This window comes from Lepidochelys olivacea, assembly GCF_965140295.1.
Source record: "Lepidochelys olivacea isolate rLepOli2 genome assembly, chromosome: 5".
Lineage (NCBI taxonomy): Eukaryota > Metazoa > Chordata > Testudines > Cheloniidae > Lepidochelys > Lepidochelys olivacea.
Genome location: NC_140415.1, coordinates 123,388,178 through 123,406,689, shown reverse-complemented (window position 1 = coordinate 123,406,689; position 18,512 = coordinate 123,388,178). Strand labels below are relative to the sequence as shown.

At 43.9% G+C, this 18,512-nt stretch overlaps 1 protein-coding gene across 2 annotated transcripts in view; it reads right to left on the bottom strand.

The window, feature by feature from the left end:
* Positions 1-18,512, bottom strand: part of PLPPR1 (phospholipid phosphatase related 1) — a 178,631-nt gene that overhangs the window by 108,173 nt on the left and 51,946 nt on the right. For both annotated transcript variants that reach the window (XM_084628281.1, XM_084628280.1), the window contains exon 2: positions 1,384-1,492. In XM_084628281.1, coding sequence (XP_084484407.1) covers positions 1,384-1,446 — 63 coding nt within the window. In that variant the 5' untranslated portion in view covers positions 1,447-1,492. The remainder of the gene's footprint in view (positions 1-1,383; positions 1,493-18,512) is intronic.

Below are 18,512 nucleotides of genomic sequence, written 5' to 3'. Positions count from 1 at the left end.
GAGAGCAAGCCTCCTTGCTTGCATGGGGCCTCAGACAAACTCCATATCCAGCCAACAAAGGCCCTGGTTCCATGCAATGGAAGGTCCCTCCATTGACTGCAGTGGGAGCTGGATCAGGCCCACAGAACACAAAGACCAAGACTGTGACTAGGCCTTCTAGCCCTTTCCAGTGGGTTCTTCTTGTGCCCTACTCCCTCACTCCTGCTCCTGTGACCCTCACAGACCTAGTCACAATCTGGCCCACAATGTTAATTTTACAATTCAGGACTAAGGGACAACAACAGGTGTGGGGGTATGGATTACACAGCAATAGGTGGATGCCTATGACTCCTTAATAGTATAGCTCTCCCCAGACAAACTTTTAACAAAAGTTTCCTTGAAAAATAACCCAAATCCAGATCCTCAGGTTGAGATGTGACCTACTTCCTAGTAGGGAGAGAGAACAAGAGGTTTTGGTATTCATTTATTTTGATCATAACAGGAAACAAACTCACTAGAGTGAATAAACGACCAATAAAGAACCTGCCAGGCTGATAAAAGAAAAGCAACTCCATAACCAGCAAACAAAGGCACTGGTTGTTGGATCCCGTACTTAAATTAAGTGAGCATTCACTCACATTACTTCAACATTAGTTAACTCACAATGTTGTATCATCTGACTCCACCACCATGTTTCAACAGTAGAAGCATCTCACTAGATTCCCACTAGACCATTCACCTGAGTGAATGCTCACCGACTGCAGTAAGAGTTGAACAACCGGCCCCTCAGTCTATAAGCTGGGCTAGACTGAGAATTAGTTCACTCCCCCGAGCAAGGGCTGGTGCCTATGTTGCATCAACCTGGGGTAGCTCTAGGGACTGTATGCCTCAGAGACACCCATATAAATAACAACAATTCTTCCCTCCCTTTCTTCTTGCTCCAGAAGGCAGTGGCCACTTACAGCAGTAAATGATGACACCCCCTCCTAGATCAGCTATGCTAGCCAGTGAGTTGGGCAGGGAGAGCCAACGCTCCCTCTAGTCCCTACTCCCCTGCTCCAGGGATGGACTAATTGAGACTGCAGCACCTGCTCATTCTTCTGCACCTGGATCTGAAGTCTGACGAACCTATATAGGGCTGTAAGGGAGGGATGGGGGAATCTGCTTACACCCCATTGTGTGATTGTAATGTGAGACCAGTCTGGCCCTGATGCCATGTTAAATAAGCAAGCTGTGTTCATGTGTGATATACAATCCTTGTCACCTTGTCATTTCTTTATCAAAACAGGATGCATTTCACAACTGCTGACTTGCTACTCTTCATTCTTACAGAGTTTAGCTGTTTTGTCCCAGCTTCATCACAGCATGACACAAACTTCTGCAGCATCTGTGCAGTGCACTCACCTCGACGAAGATGAAACATGGGATGATGGAATAACTTCGCTGGGTGTTGTTTCCTAAAGCCATTTCTCATCACACCTCTTGGGAAAGCACTGTCCAAAACTTTACCAGACTGAAAGACAGACAAATATGTACAGTAAGTTACATTGGACTGAAAGTTCTTCATTTAATTCAGCTTGGAGAATATCACAGCAAGCTCATGTAGCAAGCAGAGAAAAAGAGGAACAATATTAAGTGCTAGATTGTAGTTTTACAACCTGTCTAGTGTCTTGTTGCATAGCCCCTGGAGCAGCCTCAGAGGTGAGAGTGTGACTCAGACAGAGGTCACCAGGTTTAGGGTGGTGCAGATTATATCTCCCATTGAGCAAGAAGGAAGCAGAATCAAAATCTCAATCACAATTTGATTCCTTCTCTGCTTCTGGACCAGTGCAACCATGCACTACTCCTTAACTCAGAGCAGATTGCAAGATCATAATCCAGCGCAGAAGTGATTGTACTGTCCATGTCATAAATGGTTTAAATCAATTGTGTTTTATGCTAAATAAATGATGAAATCATACTTTAAAATAAGACGGGTTTACAGTGACATGAAAGCCACTCTGTGGATGATCAAAAGATTTATCTGGGCAAATGTGTCCAATTTAACATGCCAGGACAGCTTACGTAGGCAAAACTATTGACTTCAGTGGGAATAAGTACCACACGATTGGTAGTGAAGGATTGGGCCCTTTCTGTAAAGTACTTTTGGCCCAACGTTAATTAGTAGTTTAAACCACAAAACCCCTTCCTGCTAAGCATTACTTTGAGATGCTGACTACTGTAATTTTAATTGAACATAACCTGGTAACAATCTGCACTGAGACGTTCAATCTCTTTGCTGTACACAATGTGTGGAGAACAGAACTCTAATGGGAGATTTAACTGGAGGTGTGCCAAGAGAGACTTAAAATGGCTTTAGAGATCAGCACTAGGCAGTGGTATAAACCAAAGGAAAAACCACAGTTGCCAGAAAGCTGCCCAGTACCCTACCACGCACACTCACACAGGACAATGCAAGGGAAATGAGAGGAATGGAAACTCTAACCTCATTAAGAAACAGCCAGGGTGCCATGGGGCACAATCCCACTCTCAGCACTCTGAACCCTAAAGAAGCTCTTCCATTTGAATTCCCAGTTGCTGGGGCACTGTGGGTTTTGGCAAGGCATGTATGGGGGTAATGGCTGGTTAAAGTAGCATCAAATTCTGGCAAATTTTCATAGGATGATGCCACTTCACTTGCACAGAGATTTGCTCCACATGGCCTGTCTCCTTTGAGAGGGGGATGGAAAGGCACTAGGATGGGGAGTTGATATCATCATGGCTCCTAAGAACTCCTAACTAAAGAGGGATGAAATTTTTTGACTAAAACATTTTCCAGCAAACAATGCAGATTCAGTAATGCTGAAAAAATTCATGCATTCACATCAATTCCACAAAACTGATTCAGTCAACTCCGCCCCCCTTCAAAACATTTCAATTTTTCAAATCAAAATGTTTCCATTTTTCTATTTAATGTAACTTTGTTTTGCAATTTCTTTTAATTTTTTTAAAGTACAATAATGCCCAAAATCAAAATGAAACGTGTGATTTGACCCAAAACAATTTTATTTTTCAGTTTGTCAGAAAATTTCATCTTCAGTTTGAGCTGCAACAATTTTATTTTCTCGTTTTATATTTTGGAATTGCCAGCAAACAACAACAACAAAATCCATATTTCACCTAGCTCTGCTCCTAACTGGGCAGGCGTACATGAGTGATTTCTGTTCTAAATGGCTTTTGGGAGTGTTTAATGGGATGATAGGTTAAGGAAGAATTCTTACTGAATTACAAGAATTGTGCACATCATTACTACTGAAATCCTGTCAGCACCTTTCTAGCAATTACCATGTTTAAGGACGGCATTAATACTGTTCCCCTGGCCAGTGCAGCCAAAGCATAGTAATAACTGGATTTTGTCAATCCAGTGCCCTGTGACTTAACACCATGCCTTCGATTCCATAGGTATATTATGGAAAACAGTAAGGAGTTGGGTGTTTTAAACTGAAGTAGTGTGCTGTGAGACATTTAATTAGGTTCAGAAGAATCTGGATCACGTGTGTTAAGAAACTGAATAGATTATAGCAAGGAAGCTGAAGGTCCTTTGTAGCACCATTGCTCTGCCTAATTGAATGTTGCGGCCCTTGCAACTATGTCATAAATATGTAGAGTTTATGACTGTTCTTGCAAATTTACTGTTCACCATCAGTGAGTCTGTTACTACAATAATTTGCCTATGGAAAAGAAATGTATTTTATGGGCCAGATTATCTCCTGCATTCTGGCCATTTGATGTTGTCCTGGAAGCTCAAAGAGGCAAAAAAGCAGCCAATCTGAGAATTCCCTCCCTATGGGGGACCTCTCAGCTGGCATAGCCAGCCTTTTCGCCACTCCTCTACATTTGGCTCAGACGAAGGGGGCAGGACAGTGGTAGGGTGGGTTATGACTGGAATATGCTGCACTCGGTCTGTCCTCAGATGACACATGATTCCTTGGAGGCAATTGCCAGCTAGCATAGGCTGCTCCAGCCTATGCTGTGATCAGAGATGGCACAGATCAGCCCAGAGAATCAGGAAGCTAGAACTAGATATTGGCACAGAGAGAATTTGGGCCTATATCTGTGCATCTCTCTTCCTCCTGAGGAAAGCTTCTCTCTACAAACGATAGCGGATACCTTAATTAGCATCTAATGTCACCATCTCCATTTTTTATCGTCATTTTGTCCTGATTGTTAACTAGGAAAAGCTTATTTAGATACTACTAGCTCTGACCTTTTAATCTGGGAGCATGAACACTGCAATGTGAGGTGACTTGGTCAGACCTACATGAAGGGAATATTAATATTACCCATCATGAGAGGTGCTTCTACTCTTTAAACAAGGTAGTGTAGTTGAATAATACAAAGGTTCTGAATTAATTAGCATTAGTTAGTTCTCATCTTGCCTAATTCCCCCCACATACATTTTCAGAAAGCCCTTCAACTGCAGTGTGGGAGGTTATTGTCTAGCATCTCCTGGGGAAACAGGCAGAGTCCTGGAATATATATATGAGCGAACTGAAAATTAACTAAACGGCAGTCAGAGAAAAGAGAACCATGAAGGCAAACACCTCAGGCTGAAAAGATTTTATTACCACAGGGATCTGTCATGGCCGGGGGGGGGGATTCTGCCCTGACCACCAACTCCACAGCTCCCATTGGCCAGGAACTGCGGCCAATGGGAGCTGCGGGTACGGTGCCTGCAGGCAGGGGCAGCATGCGGAGACCCCCTGGCCCCCCGACCTAGAAGCTGCTGCCAGAGGGATGTATTGGTCGCTTTCGGGATCCACCCAAGATAAGCGCTGCCCGGCCAGAGCCCTCACCCCCTCCTGCGCCCCAACCTCCTGCCCCAGCCCAGAGCTCACATCCCACACCCAAACTCCCTCCCACAGCCCGCACCCCCTCCCACACCCAAACTCCCTCCCAAAGCACGCACCACCCCCCCGGCAACACAACCCCTGCCCCAGTGAGGGTGGCGGAGAGCGAACAATGGAGGGAGGTGGGATGGAGTGAGTGGGGGGCGGGGCCTCAGGGAAGGGGCGGGGTAAGGCTGAGTCGGGGAGTTTGGGGGGGGTCCCGAAAAATTTTAAATCAAAAGGGGGGTTCTCGGTTTGCTAAAGTTTGAGAACCACTGCTTTAGTCTAATACAGGCATAGAGCCTGATCCTGCCTCTGGATCCAACACACGGGCATTGAAGTCAATGGGGCATAGGAGTCCACCTGCACAGAACCAGTGGCAGCCTAAGGGCTTATCTCCACATAGAAAGTGCATTGATTTAACGAAATCTGTTTGGGATCTAGTTAAATCAGTGCAATCTCTTGGTATGAACATTATGCAACTGGTTTAAGAGCAGTTTCGCTGAATTTGGCTTGTTAGACTTTGGCAAATACTGCAGTAGGTCAATAGAGGGTTAAATTATTTTGCCTTGGTCAAAGATCTGTATAGTATTAAAATCTAGATACTTTATAAAGAAGGGATTCAAGGATACAAAGGTGGGATTTTCTACAGAATTAAGTGATAGTAATTAACCTTTTGTCCTGGCTGGAGAATAAAGAGAATTCTAGACACGGGCTTAAGAGTTAACACATGCAGGAAGCACCAGAAGAGAATCATGCATTCTAGAATCTGAGGAATACGATTGGCGATTGCAACTGGCATTCTAGAGAGAAGACAGAAGGAAGAGCTAGAGTTTGGCATCTGGCTGGTCTGGACTGGATAACAGCAACACAAAGCCAATCTACGTGTAAGTCCTGCTTACCCAAAGAAATTGACCTATCAATGAAAATACGTCTCAGCCAGGAATCTCCTGGGGCCAGCACTCAAATTATTGAACTGTTAATGTAAGCAGGACAAACCCATTGTCAGCACCACTGCGGACAATAATCTTGTGCCATCCACCAAGCCAACGGAACACAGCGATGGTGAAAATTGTCCTTCCTTCACTAGCAAATGTATCATTTCTGGGCTCTGATTAGAAGAGTAAAACAAATGATGAACAGGGAACAGCTAACAGCAAATAATGAAGAGCGAATACTATTGTTCACACATTCAAGGTGAAATTCACCATTATTTAAAGGGCCAACAAGAGAGACATTCTAAACACCAACCAAGACCCCAAATTATAAACATTCCCCCAAGCAAAGTTTTGACCCCGAAAGGGGAGAAGTGCCAGAGACTCCATGTAGTCCACTCAAGGACTTCACTATTGGCATGGATTTTACATGGCAGGTGTTCAGGCACGACAGGGATGGTCAGTCGTATAAATCATATTAGATTACATGTGCCTCTTATGTGCACGTCATCACATGGGATGACTTTCACCACCGAAGAACAGCCATAGCAAATAAAAAGTTGTACAAACATGGCAGAAATGAAGAACCACGTGGAAGTCAAAGGACTGTTCCCAAGGGCTGTTTTGTTGTATTCACTCAACTCTGGTTTTTAAGTGTCATCATGGATGGGCAGGTTCATGTTGTGAGGTGCTTACATCCCTGCCAAATTGTTTAGCATGTCACTAACTCAGCGTTGCCTGGAGTGACAATTCTTAAAAAGCAGCATGAAAATCAGAAAAATCACAGGGGTGAAACTGCCTTACCATCTAACTCATACAGCCGCTTGTCTTCTTTTGTGATTGAATTATCAGTCCACAGTAGAGGAGAGGGAGGAGGATTACAGGATTCATTAAGAAATACTTTAAAATATCAGGCACTCTTTGTAAATACCACCAACAAAATTTACCGTACACCATTAAAGGAGTTGATTCTACTTCTAACTTCCAATTAACTAAATAGCCAATTATTCCAGCTCTCCTTTCATCCCTTCCAATTTTAGAAATTAATCTAACTGAAAAGTCGTGCATGTTCTTGGGGGGAAAAGGGGGACTATTTTTGGCCTCCATCCAATCACCTGAAGATGTTTCATCTTAATTTAGATTGATTAATGGGGCTTGCAAGGTTCTTCTGAAACCAATGGGAAATGCAAGTACTCATTTCTTTACACACAGTCAGTTTAAAGCTCCATCTATTTTTGAATGTGTAACAACCGTGTTAGTCTGTATTCGCAAAGAGAAAAGGAGTACTTGTGGCAACTTAGAGACTAGCCAATTTATTTGAGCATAAGCTTTCGTGAGCTACAGCTCACTTGCATCCGATGAAGTGAGCTGTAGCTCACGAAAGCTTATGCTCAAATAAATGAGTTAGTCTCTAAGGTGCCACAAGTACTCCTTTTCTATTTTTGAAGCCACTTGCAACAAAGGAATGGCAGGCGCGATCAGCAGTTAGGACGTAATTTGTAGGAGAAGGGGACTCTGGATTCCAGGAATAAAGGGCAAAATTGGTCTAATGAAATTATAGTAGTTAGAGTAATTTTAGGGACCGGTCCCGCAACAGACTGCACCCGTGCATAGTCAATTATATTGGGACATTCAGGTCTCACTGGCTTCCAGATCAAATTTGTTCAGTTTGCAAGTAAAGTGATGGTTTTTCTTATTGGCATGCCTGCAGATTCACGCTGGAACTTGAATGTCAAGTGCATTCGGTCTGTCTTCTGGAACATGACCATTGTACGGATTCTACAAATTTTGCCCTCAGTTACACCTGTACAATTCCACTATTTTTTGTAAGTTTTCAAAGGGCAACTGGAATCCTGAGCATTACAGGAACATTTTTAAAATGTATTAAACAAAGAATGAGAAGAAACAATGTTGCACCACCAAGAGTCGCTTTAAGGAGCCTCTGCATATGGTACTCCCACCTGCATACAAATTTCCAGGCAAGCCAGAATTATGGGATTTTACTGAGTTTTCCTTCTATTCCAGTTGGACTGTTTCAGTCAGATGCAGCTCATGTTCACAGGACATCCTGCTGGACTGTGGCATGCAAAGCAAAAGCGTTCATAGTACATCCAGCCCAGGCCATTTCCACAGCATGGATTTCTGTATGGGATCATTCTGTACTTCCGTTTGCACATGCACTGGGTTTCTCTCTCTCTTCCCCAGCATATGCCCCACCAGTAGTCAGCTCTGCACAGTTGAGGACACTTCGGAGAGCAATTGTTTATAGAGTTACACTGAGCCACAGTCTCTTTCCCTGTTCCAGACACTTTGTGCTGCTTGGGTTCTGTGAAGTGCCCACAATCTAGCCCTACCTGGCCAGCAGAGAATTCCCTAGTGTAGAATAAAGCCAGAGTAGCTGGCTCCTACACCATCTGCTCCCCTCACCCTGGTATACGGAGGACGAGGCAAAGTACTCCTGCACACCCCCAATTCTCAGCTGGCTGGCATAAGTTAGAACCATGTCTGTAGGCTGTTCTAATTTATACTGGAGTCAGGGAAACTTGAGAATCAGGGAACTGTGATGGGCTCCCTGACTTCCCTCTGTACAGAGCAGATCTTGACACATGCCTCTCTCAGTCTGAAGGGGCCCAAGGGGATATGATTCTGAACAACTCCCGAGACAGATGTGGAGATCTCTTTGCAATTTTTCTTTCATGGGTCTGGGAGCCCAGTGCTTTCAGGAGTGAGATTCTTCAGTGTGAAGATATAAAGATATGGAGGGTCATTTGGACATCAAGACAAGAGTCCAGGATCTGGGAATAATTTTAGAACTCCCTCCTCCACCGCAGGGAAAACAGTGGGGAGGCCAATCAATCAGATGAGATAGACATTGGCCATCAGTCAGGATATGACTACTACTTTGAAGGCTTTACATTCAAAATTGGATGGGCCTCCCCCTGTGATACATAATAGAGAGAGGGAAAGACTCTGAGGACAAAAAGCTTATTGATTTGAGCAGGCAGTCTGGAACAGAAGGAGCAAAACTGAGCAACCCATTGAGTACAAGTGCCACTATTATTTAAAAAAATAAACCACTACATGACCCCACTGCAACCGCTGGCATTCAGGTGCAGGAGCATAATTTGTGTGTTACCATCTCACTCCCCAGAAAATTCTCAGACTCTCATAGGCAAGGAGTAGCTCCCATGCATCACAGCTCCCATGCATCACTGAAATTAACAGTGCCATATGGATAATTTCAGGCACAGTAAAATCAATGCCACAACTGTGACTTCCTGTATTGGCGCACATCCACCCACGCACCCCAAATTCATTGCGACAGGAGAATCCTTCAGGAGTCCCATCACATTCAAGAGAACAAGGGCCGTCCAAAAGATGCAGATCTAAATAACATACCAAGATTCTGAGTCAAATCCAGAAAAACTTTTTTGGCTTTCAGCGCAGAGCTTGAAGACTCGGGGTTTTCCCCCAAAGATCAATGGCAAGCAAGATGGACGGACATCAACATCCCAAACAAACTGCTCTTCAAGGAGCCAGACAAAGAAACTCATGGCTTTTCATTCCAATGGAAAATATGATCCACGGTGAACTGCAGCCGCATATCACATGGGAGATGTGCCAACTTCCTCCCTTAATGGAAACTGAGACACAATCCTATGGGTGACTGCAGAAGTGGCCTTCAAACTATGGAACACCTCATTAACCAATGTCCCAAACAATCATATCCTCCTGATGGTATCTCTGCCATCCACTCTGCTTTACCTGAAGCAGTCAATTGGATCGCCAATCTAGACTTGGACTTCTAACATTGCTTTTTTAAAGCTACACAAAAGAGGAAGAAGAAGCTAGGCAGGGAGTTGGGAGAGACAATGCACTTCAGCTGTGTGCAGAGAAAGTGTCCTCCTGGTCAGCAAGCTCAGAAAGGCATTTATTTGAGTTTAGTACCAACCTACTTCTGTCTGGCTTGGTCAATAAAATCTGCCTCCCTCCCCCACTCCCCAAAGCCATGCAAGGACCGGACACAAATGTAGCTCCCGCTCTCAGGGCAGTGCAGGCCCTGCTCCCTCCTACCAGCCTCTGCGTTACAAACCACCCCTAAAGAGAAGAGATGGAGGCCAAGACATGACGCTCTTCCCCTCACTCCCTGCACTGGTCCATGATGTCGCCTGGGGGAGCATGCGTAACTCATAGCAGCAGAGTGGGAGCACCGGTCCCCCGCTACTGACTGGCCCACAGCAGAGATTAATCAGCCTGTTCCAGCATCTAGCTAACAACCTTTACATTTTAACTCATGGAGATAGAGGCTTATGCTTTTCGTGCTGCCTGTCACAGGTTCATTCTCCACAAATACCCCAAGCAAGGCTGTTTCACAAAGTGGAGGATTGTAAGAGATTGTGCAGCATACATATGTATTCCCCCTTGGGGCTCCCTCTCGGGTAGTGCAGCTCTGCACTGTGCCCTAAACACACCTGGGTGTTAATCACATAGTCTGAGCCTTCAAAAGCTTAAAATCCACCATCTATGTTATCCCTCATGTTTGCTTCCTAACAGAGGGCTAATGTCAGTGTGATGGCTGCCATCTTGGATAACACACTGGGGACAGAACCAGGGACCAGCAGCACTAAAAGTGTGAGCAGCAACATGAGCTAAAGCTCTCTAGTTTGAGCTGTGATTGACTCCTCCACAGCCACAGATCAGGCACAGGAGTGGACCAGTAACACATATCCACAGGTGGCTCCTCCTAGCTCTATAAAAAAAGCAAGAAAAGACAAGTCAAATGTCTGTTCTCTTCTGCCAGAAGGGGATGTGTGTGGAGATACCTCAGCTCCTCTCACAACTGGATGTACAAAAACGCCTCTCCCAGAATGCAGCTATCACAAAAGCAGTAAGGGTGGGGTTTTCCAAAGCACTGAGTGCTGGCCTAACTCTCCTGCCATTGAAGTCGATAGTAAATCTCCCCCAGGGAGCAGAGTTAGGCCAAAGATGAGTGCTTTCACAAATCTCAGCTGGCTCAATTCTGACTACATACACTAGTTGGGTTTTTTTCTTAACCTACACATACTGATAGCATAGGTGGTTCTCCTGCCCGCCCCCCAAATATCCTGGCATGGTAAGAAAGAAATTCCACGAGGACTTTAACAAGCCAGATGATGAAATAAGTTATTACGAGTCTGATCCTCTGGAGCTATCTCCACAACAATATTGACTGGCATAATGGAGTCCCACGATGAGCAATACAATGATCAATGGGACTGGAGGGATTCAAAAGGAGACATTCATAAGGAGACAGCTAAATATATCTAAGTTGCCTAAGCAATGACTAAAGGGGACATGCTAATAGTTTACATGTATCTGGAGACAGGAAACATGACGGGCCTGGTTTTCCATTGACTTCAATGTTGTGCCATCACTTACACTTGGGTGCATACTGATACCATTTTGATTTATTAGCACTTTACACCCACTCCGCTCAAGGGTAAATGATGACAAAGGTGTCTGCAAGGCAGTGGAGAATCAGTCCCCGAGTAAGGGAAGATCTGTTTAGTATGTCAAAAAGGAGTCAAATAATAGGGGTAATGGGATGAAATGTAGACAGGGAAAATGGGGCTGAATATCAGTGAAGCCTTCCTGCCAGATATATTTATATCTTTACAGATATATTTAGCCTTGGAATGGTCTCCCAAGAGAGTGGCAGAGACCGGAAGCTTTTAAAAGTAGGCACAGTAAAATGTTCTGCAGTGAAGAATCCTGCAGTGGCCAGGGGATTGGTTGGATGAGCTAATAGGTCTTTTCCATCTCTAATTTCAATGCTGAAGCATGTAGTCTGTGGAAAACAAATGCACATCACCATTACAAAGGGGCCGGAATATAGGCTGCATCGTCCGACTCAGTTTGTTTTTGGTTTTTAAAGTCCCTGCTTGTTCCAGTATTGCAGATTGCTGGCCATGTGGACTGGGCAGTCATACAGATAACAAGACTATCCAGAGTTATAATAGCTAATGCTAACAAAAATTTTGGAAGGCTATTTAGCCTCATGATTCAGGGTTTAAGCCTATCTCTAGCTATTAGAGATGAGGATGAGGGCTAATGTGAGGGGCAGATTGTTCCACATCTGCGGTCCTTACCCCTGCCTCCGAAGCAGCTGATACAGCCATGGTAACTCATACCAAACTGCTACAGTTCACTACAAACGTCACATAAATTGTAAGGCAAAATGCACACGAGCCCCACAGCCTCCTGCGGATTTATCATCCAACCCGGAAAGTTGGCTCTGCTTCTTCAGATGGCGCCTCTCTTTTCCCCATTGCCACATGGCAGCACAGCAGAGCTTATGCTGACCCAGAAGGCGCAGACACCTGGGAAGGAGGAGTGCCTTTGGTTTTGCATCAGCACCATTCAAAACGCTCTGGGTGAAACCCTGGCTCCAGTAAAATCGGTGGCAAAAGTCTCACTGACTTCAATGAGGTCAGGATTTCATTCTCCATTTCTAACGGGGCACTGGCTTCAAGCAGTAGTAAAATGTGCCCACTGCTACACTAACATGGGCCTTGCCACCAAGCAAGGATTTACTAGGGACAGGAAAAAGCAACATTTTTAGATTTTTTTTTCCAATGGAAGCCGAAAAAAATCCTCCAATTGCACTAAAAACCAGGAGACAAACAGGAGACAACAGCCTTTAAACCTTGATTATCATACACATTGTGAAGAGAGTGGTCACTTTGGATGGGCTATTACCAGCAGGAGAGTGAGTTTGTGTGTGGGGGGGAGCGGAGGGTGAGAAAACCTGGATTTGTGCTGGAAATGGCCCAACTTGATGATCACTTTAGATAAGCTATTACCAGCAGGACAGTGGGGTGGGAGGAGGTATTGTTTCATGGTCTCTGTGTGTATATAATGTCTACTGCAGTTTCCACGGTATGCATCCGATGAAGTGAGCTGTAGCTCACGAAAGCTCATGCTCAAATAAATTGGTTAGTCTCTGAGGTGCCACAAGTACTCCTTTTCTTTTAGCCTTTAATCTGTGGCTTTGTCTCCTATGGACTTCCAAAGGATCTTAAGAGACAATTCCTACTCTCCTTCCTAATGCACATAGTTCAGCTGATGTCAATAAGACTAACACCAGAGTACAACGAGCAGGATTTGCCCCTGAGAACATACCAGACCGTGTTATCCTTGCCCAAGTGGAACAGCGATCTCCACTTCAGCAGTTTGTAGCTTTCTGTAGGATAGTCAGCGAAGTAAGCCAGGGTCTCAGGCCACAAGTAAAGTCTTGGCCAGATCTACTCTAAAGATTCAAGCCAGCATAGCTATGTTGGTCAGAGATGTGAAGAGGATCCCTAACACACAGGGCTATGCCAGCACAAGTTCCTAGAGTAGACACCGGTATACCGGCAACACTGTGTTTTTATCGGTAGAGCTTGTTCCACTTAAGGGAGCTGGAATAAGCAATGCTAGCAAAAGCACAGTTTTGCTGGGATAAGCCGCGTCCGCACTAGGAGTGCTTGGTCAGTATGGTATGTACGGATATAATTACACCGATGAAACACTCCTGTGTAGACCTGGCCTGAGTAGTATGCTGCAAAGATCTGAGTGTTGAGCATCCTGAATTACCACTGACTTAAACACAAGTTCAAAGTGCTCAGCATGAAGCAGGAGCCAACCTACGCTCGGCACTGAGCAGGAACTAACCTATGCATGTTACCAGAGACGGTTCATGGGCTGAATAGCCAAATAATTGCATGGTCTCTTCTGACAGCTCTCTAGGTTAACTTCGAAACCAAGGGATAGAGGGTTATTTCCAGCACTACTCTGGGCACTGGACTCGGTTCTTCTACCCTCAGCACCAGCGTCACAAGGAAGCAGAGAAACCAGCAGCAACAAATGTTCTATTCAGCGTGGCTTTGCTCCAGTTCACACATTCCCTGCGAACACACACAGCTAGCAACATTTAAAAACAGAGGGAATATCAGGTTAACCTGTTCCAAAAAACCCCCAAACATGTCAAATAAAAGCCAAGTTAGAAAAATCAACAGTTCATTCCTATAAACAGGCGATACCTTAAACCTGCCATGTGGGTGGTCAGTATCTTTTCAACATGGTTGACAGTGAAGTGCTGCTGTTTTAGAGCTCCTGTTTAACATATTCATTAATGAAATGGAACAATTATTTAGATTCCTCAAAGCTCCTAATGGAAGAACATAGGGACGTTTAATTAAACTGAAAGGCAACACAGGTAAATGTGATAAAAGGATTTATTTTAAACAATGCGTCATTAACCTGTGAAACTCATCGCCACAAGGTATCACTGAGGCAAAGAACTTCATGGGATTCAAACAAAGAGTAGACTGATAAGAATAAAAAAATAACCACTTAAATTATATTAGAGTTATATTAGAGGATGAAAAAAGAGACATAAGAAAAAACATCATTTGTTGGGGGCAGGGGTGGAGACGCTTTCCCTATAGGGAAAGCAGCTAATTCCATTAATTCTCCACTGTGGAGTTTCTTACTCCTTGCTATGGTGTATCTGGTACTGTGCCCAGAGACAGGACACTTGACTAGATGGTCTGGTACAGTTTGGCAACTCCTATTTTCCTATCTTCCAATATACCGTATTTACTTTTTCCATTCACAGTTTTCTCTTTCCCCTTCTCAACTGTTTGTCTTTCATTTGCATTCCTCCGGCCCTCCAGGCTATCTTCCACTTTATAATTTTAAGTGGTTTTTTTCCTCTGCCCCCTTTTTAGCTCGTGATTGCAATATATCTCCTAAGAAGAGATGAAACCCAAAACCCTGGAGTGGGTTTGATATTAGGCAAAACAAATTGGCCTAGAGATCACAACAAGTATTGCCAATGCCCGTTGCTCCAAAATCATGAGTCAGGTCCCCAGAAATCATGAGGCTGGCTTAAAACTCTTGAGATTTTAAAATATAATAAATTTTGTGTCTTTTTATTTGTCATCTGGTTTTTGAGCCCTTGAGATACACTCAGTGCACATTTTGAAGCTCTTCTATGTAACCATAAGGGACTAGAAACTGACTTTAAAATGCAATCTGAGCTCCTCATGCAAATCACATTACCATAGGAACTGAGGCTTTAAGCAGAGCATGCAATAGTGCAAGGGTTGGCCACACTGCAGACCCGTGCATAGAAGCCTGGAGTTGGTGAGATTCTACAAGTTTGGTTCTTAGAGTCTGGATGAAGACTGGTAGAGGGTCATCTGCTTGAATTTGTTTCTGGATGTTATTAAAGCTTTGGGAGGTATGATGTGTTGGAAAACTATGTTGCTCAAGATGGAACAGGTCAGGAGGTTTGGGGGAATTCAGAAACAGATTTTCTCTATGATAACCCTTTCCATAAACCCTTTGAATACAGAGTGTATACGCTACAGAATGAATTTATTAACATGCCCCTTCACAAATGACATTTTGTTTGCAGACACTGCTGAAGAGAACACAGGATATGAGCTGCCAAGAAGAGGCTGCCTGATACATTGAAAACCACTGGAGTGAAGCATCATTAGAGTGTCGCTTCTCTCCCTGCAAATGGAACGAGTTCCCTTTCTTATCCATGTTTATTGAACCAGCATCTCAGTAACATTACCTGCTGTCTTAGGATAATAATAATAAAGCTCCGGGGGAGGGGGGGGGGGAGAATTCTGGGCCTTATTCCACCACTGTATTCCTGCAGTATTAAGAGACAGAAAATTTCAGAAAAGGAAAATTTACGCTGAATATCAGGAAAAGCTTCCTGAAAGTAAAACCTTGTCTTCATGCAAACTGCAGAGGTTTAACTAAAAATGTGGTTTTAAACTGATTAATTAAACTGCAGCAAGTTTGTGTGGAGACACTCTTAGTTTGGTTTAAACTTTGGTTGTCAATTTTTTTTTAAACGATCATTAAGCTAAACCAAAATAATAGTCTCTAAACAACTGAAATAAGCGTGTCTGTGTGATGGCTGCCATCTTGACCAACACAACTGGGACTCAGCTTGGGACCTATAGGCCCGAAGGCTTGAATCTCTACACCTCGAGCTAAAGAACTGACCTCTGTGGCTGGTTGCATTTCAAACTCATAGTCTGAATGGACTGGTCATAGGGGGGATGCTTAGAACACAAACTGTGGTGCAGCTGGTGTGTACACCTGAGGACTTAGATTGTGGAATAGTCTCCAAAGGGAAGTGGTGGAAGCCCCATTGAAAACTAGACTGGACAAAATATTAGAAAACATACCATAGGGGAAACTGCCTCGATGGCAGTAGAACTAGGTTAAAAAAAATGATTTGCACAGAATATTTCCAAAGAAAAGAACACTTTCTTTTTGTTTGAAATATTTTCAAGGATTTCTTCCTTTTTGCCTCAACCACGACTAAAATATTGAAATGATCCTAAATGGAAATTTTCATTTAACTTCTAATTCAAATTTTTTTCATGTTTTTCCTCCCACTTCTCTTACATTTATTTTTTTCTCCTTTTCGCCATTGGAACCAAGGAGGGGAAGAGAGGGAGTGAAAAAAAGCAAGAGGCTTTTTTTTAAACATTACTGTTGCACACATTTTTGCAGTGGAAAAAGATTAAAAAAAAGTAAAAGAAAGTGGGTTCCTTACATCTCATTCTCTCATTTTATTTACTTCTTTTTCACAACAAAGTAAAAGAAGCAGTGAGACGCAAAAAGGCATCCTTTAAAAAGTGGAAGTTAAATCCTAGTGAGGAAAATAGAAATTTAATGTTGATAAATCCAAAGTAATGCACATTGGAAAGCATAATCCCAATTATACATATAAAATGATGGGGTCTAAATTAGCTGTGACCACTCAAGAAACAGACCTTGGAGTCATTGTGGACAGTTCTCTGAAAACATCCACTCAATGTGCAGCAGCAGTCAAAAAAGCAAACAGAATGCTGGGAATAATTAAGAAAGGGATAGCTAATAAGACAGAAAATATCATGTTGCCTCGATATAAATCCATGGTGCGTCCACATCTTGAATACTGTGCGCAGATGTGGTCGCCCCATCCAGGGCTGGCTTTAGGTTTTTTGCCGCCCCAAGCAAAAAATTTGCCACCCAAGCTCAGGTGGGGCTGGGGCTCGCAGGCGGCACTGGGAGAGGAGGGAGTGATGTCACCTTCTCCCAGCGCCTGCAGGGGCTTTACCCCCTCTCCCGCCCGGCCTCGCAGAGAAGCCCCGATGTAAGGGGTGGCAGAAGACAGCGCAGCAGCCAGGGCGCAGAGGAGGTGATGCAGTCCCGGCTCCCCGGCAGGACTTGCCCTCTCCTCCCCAGGTAACAGCTGGGCCCTGGCAGCTCAGCACCCCGGGGCTGGGGCTTCCCCTTCCTGCTGCGGCCAGGGGCACGGTGCCCTCACCCCATCTGAGTGGCGCAGCTCCAGGAGCACAACCGCCCCCCCAAAAAGGCTGGCCGGAATGCCACCCCTGGAAATGTGCCACCCCAAGCACGTGCTTGCTTAGCTGGTGCCTAGAGCTGGTCCTGGCCCCATCTCAAAAAAGATATATTGGAATTGGAAAAGGTTCAGAAAAGGGCAACAAAAATTATTAGGGGTATGGAACGGCTTCTGTATGAGGAGAGATTAATAAGACTGGGACTTTTCAGCTTGAAAAAGAGATAGCTAAGGGGAGACACAATTGAGGTCTAAAATCATGACTGCTATAGAGAAAGTAGATAAGGAAGTGTTATTTACTACTTCTCATAACACAAGAACTAGGGGTCACCAAATGAAATTAACAGGCAGCAGGTTTAAAACAAATAAAAGGAAGTATTTCTTCAGACAACGCACAGTCAACCTGTGGAACTCCTTGCCAGAGGATGTTGTGAAGGCCAAGACCATAACAGGGTTCAAAAAAGAACTAGATAAATTAATGGAGGATAGGTCCATCAATGGCTATTAGTCAGGATGGGCAGCAACACTGTCCCTAGCCTCTATTTGCTAGAAGCTGGGAATGAGCGACAGGGGATGGATCACTAGATGATCACTTGTTCTGTTCATTCCCTCTGGGGCACCTGTCAGTGGCCACTGTCGGAAGACAGGATACTGGGCTAGATGGACCCTTGGTCTGACCCAGTAGGGCCATTCTTATGTTATTATGTTAGAGAAAGTCTTGAACTTACTTTATTTGACTTTTGTTTTTAATTTTCCTCTCCCTTTTCTTGGGGAAGAACGGGGAAATAATTAAAAAGTGATGGAAGGGGAAAAAATAAAAAAATCCAGATCCCAAAATGATTTTTTTTTCAAAATGAAACCAAAATTTTCATTTCATTTTGAAATTTTTTCTCAAAGTATGTAAATTTCCAGATGAAACAATCTCATTTTGATTGAAAAGACATTTTTTTGGTCAATGAATAGTTTCAAAACAACTCTAATTGTCAAGAAAATGGACTGAATAACTTAGTAGGCTTTTGCCATTGCTTACTTCTGTGATTCTGTGTAACCACCCTGTGAATAAACAGGAATCACCAGGGTTATCAGTTGGTGACTTTTCACAACTCACATAATTTCTTTTGGTATAACCTCACACAGCCTGATTACTAAGGGCTAGCTCAGGCAACCCTTACTTGTGCTCATGGGCACTCACCACACATTGTTTAGCATGAGTATTTTATTCTCTCTATTCACCTGTGTCTAGGTAGCAGAAGGGAGGATCGGTCAAACAAAAACGAACAAGGCTGAAGGGCCCCAGTCCGTTTTCCAAGGGTAGGTCTGGCTGGCCCTAAG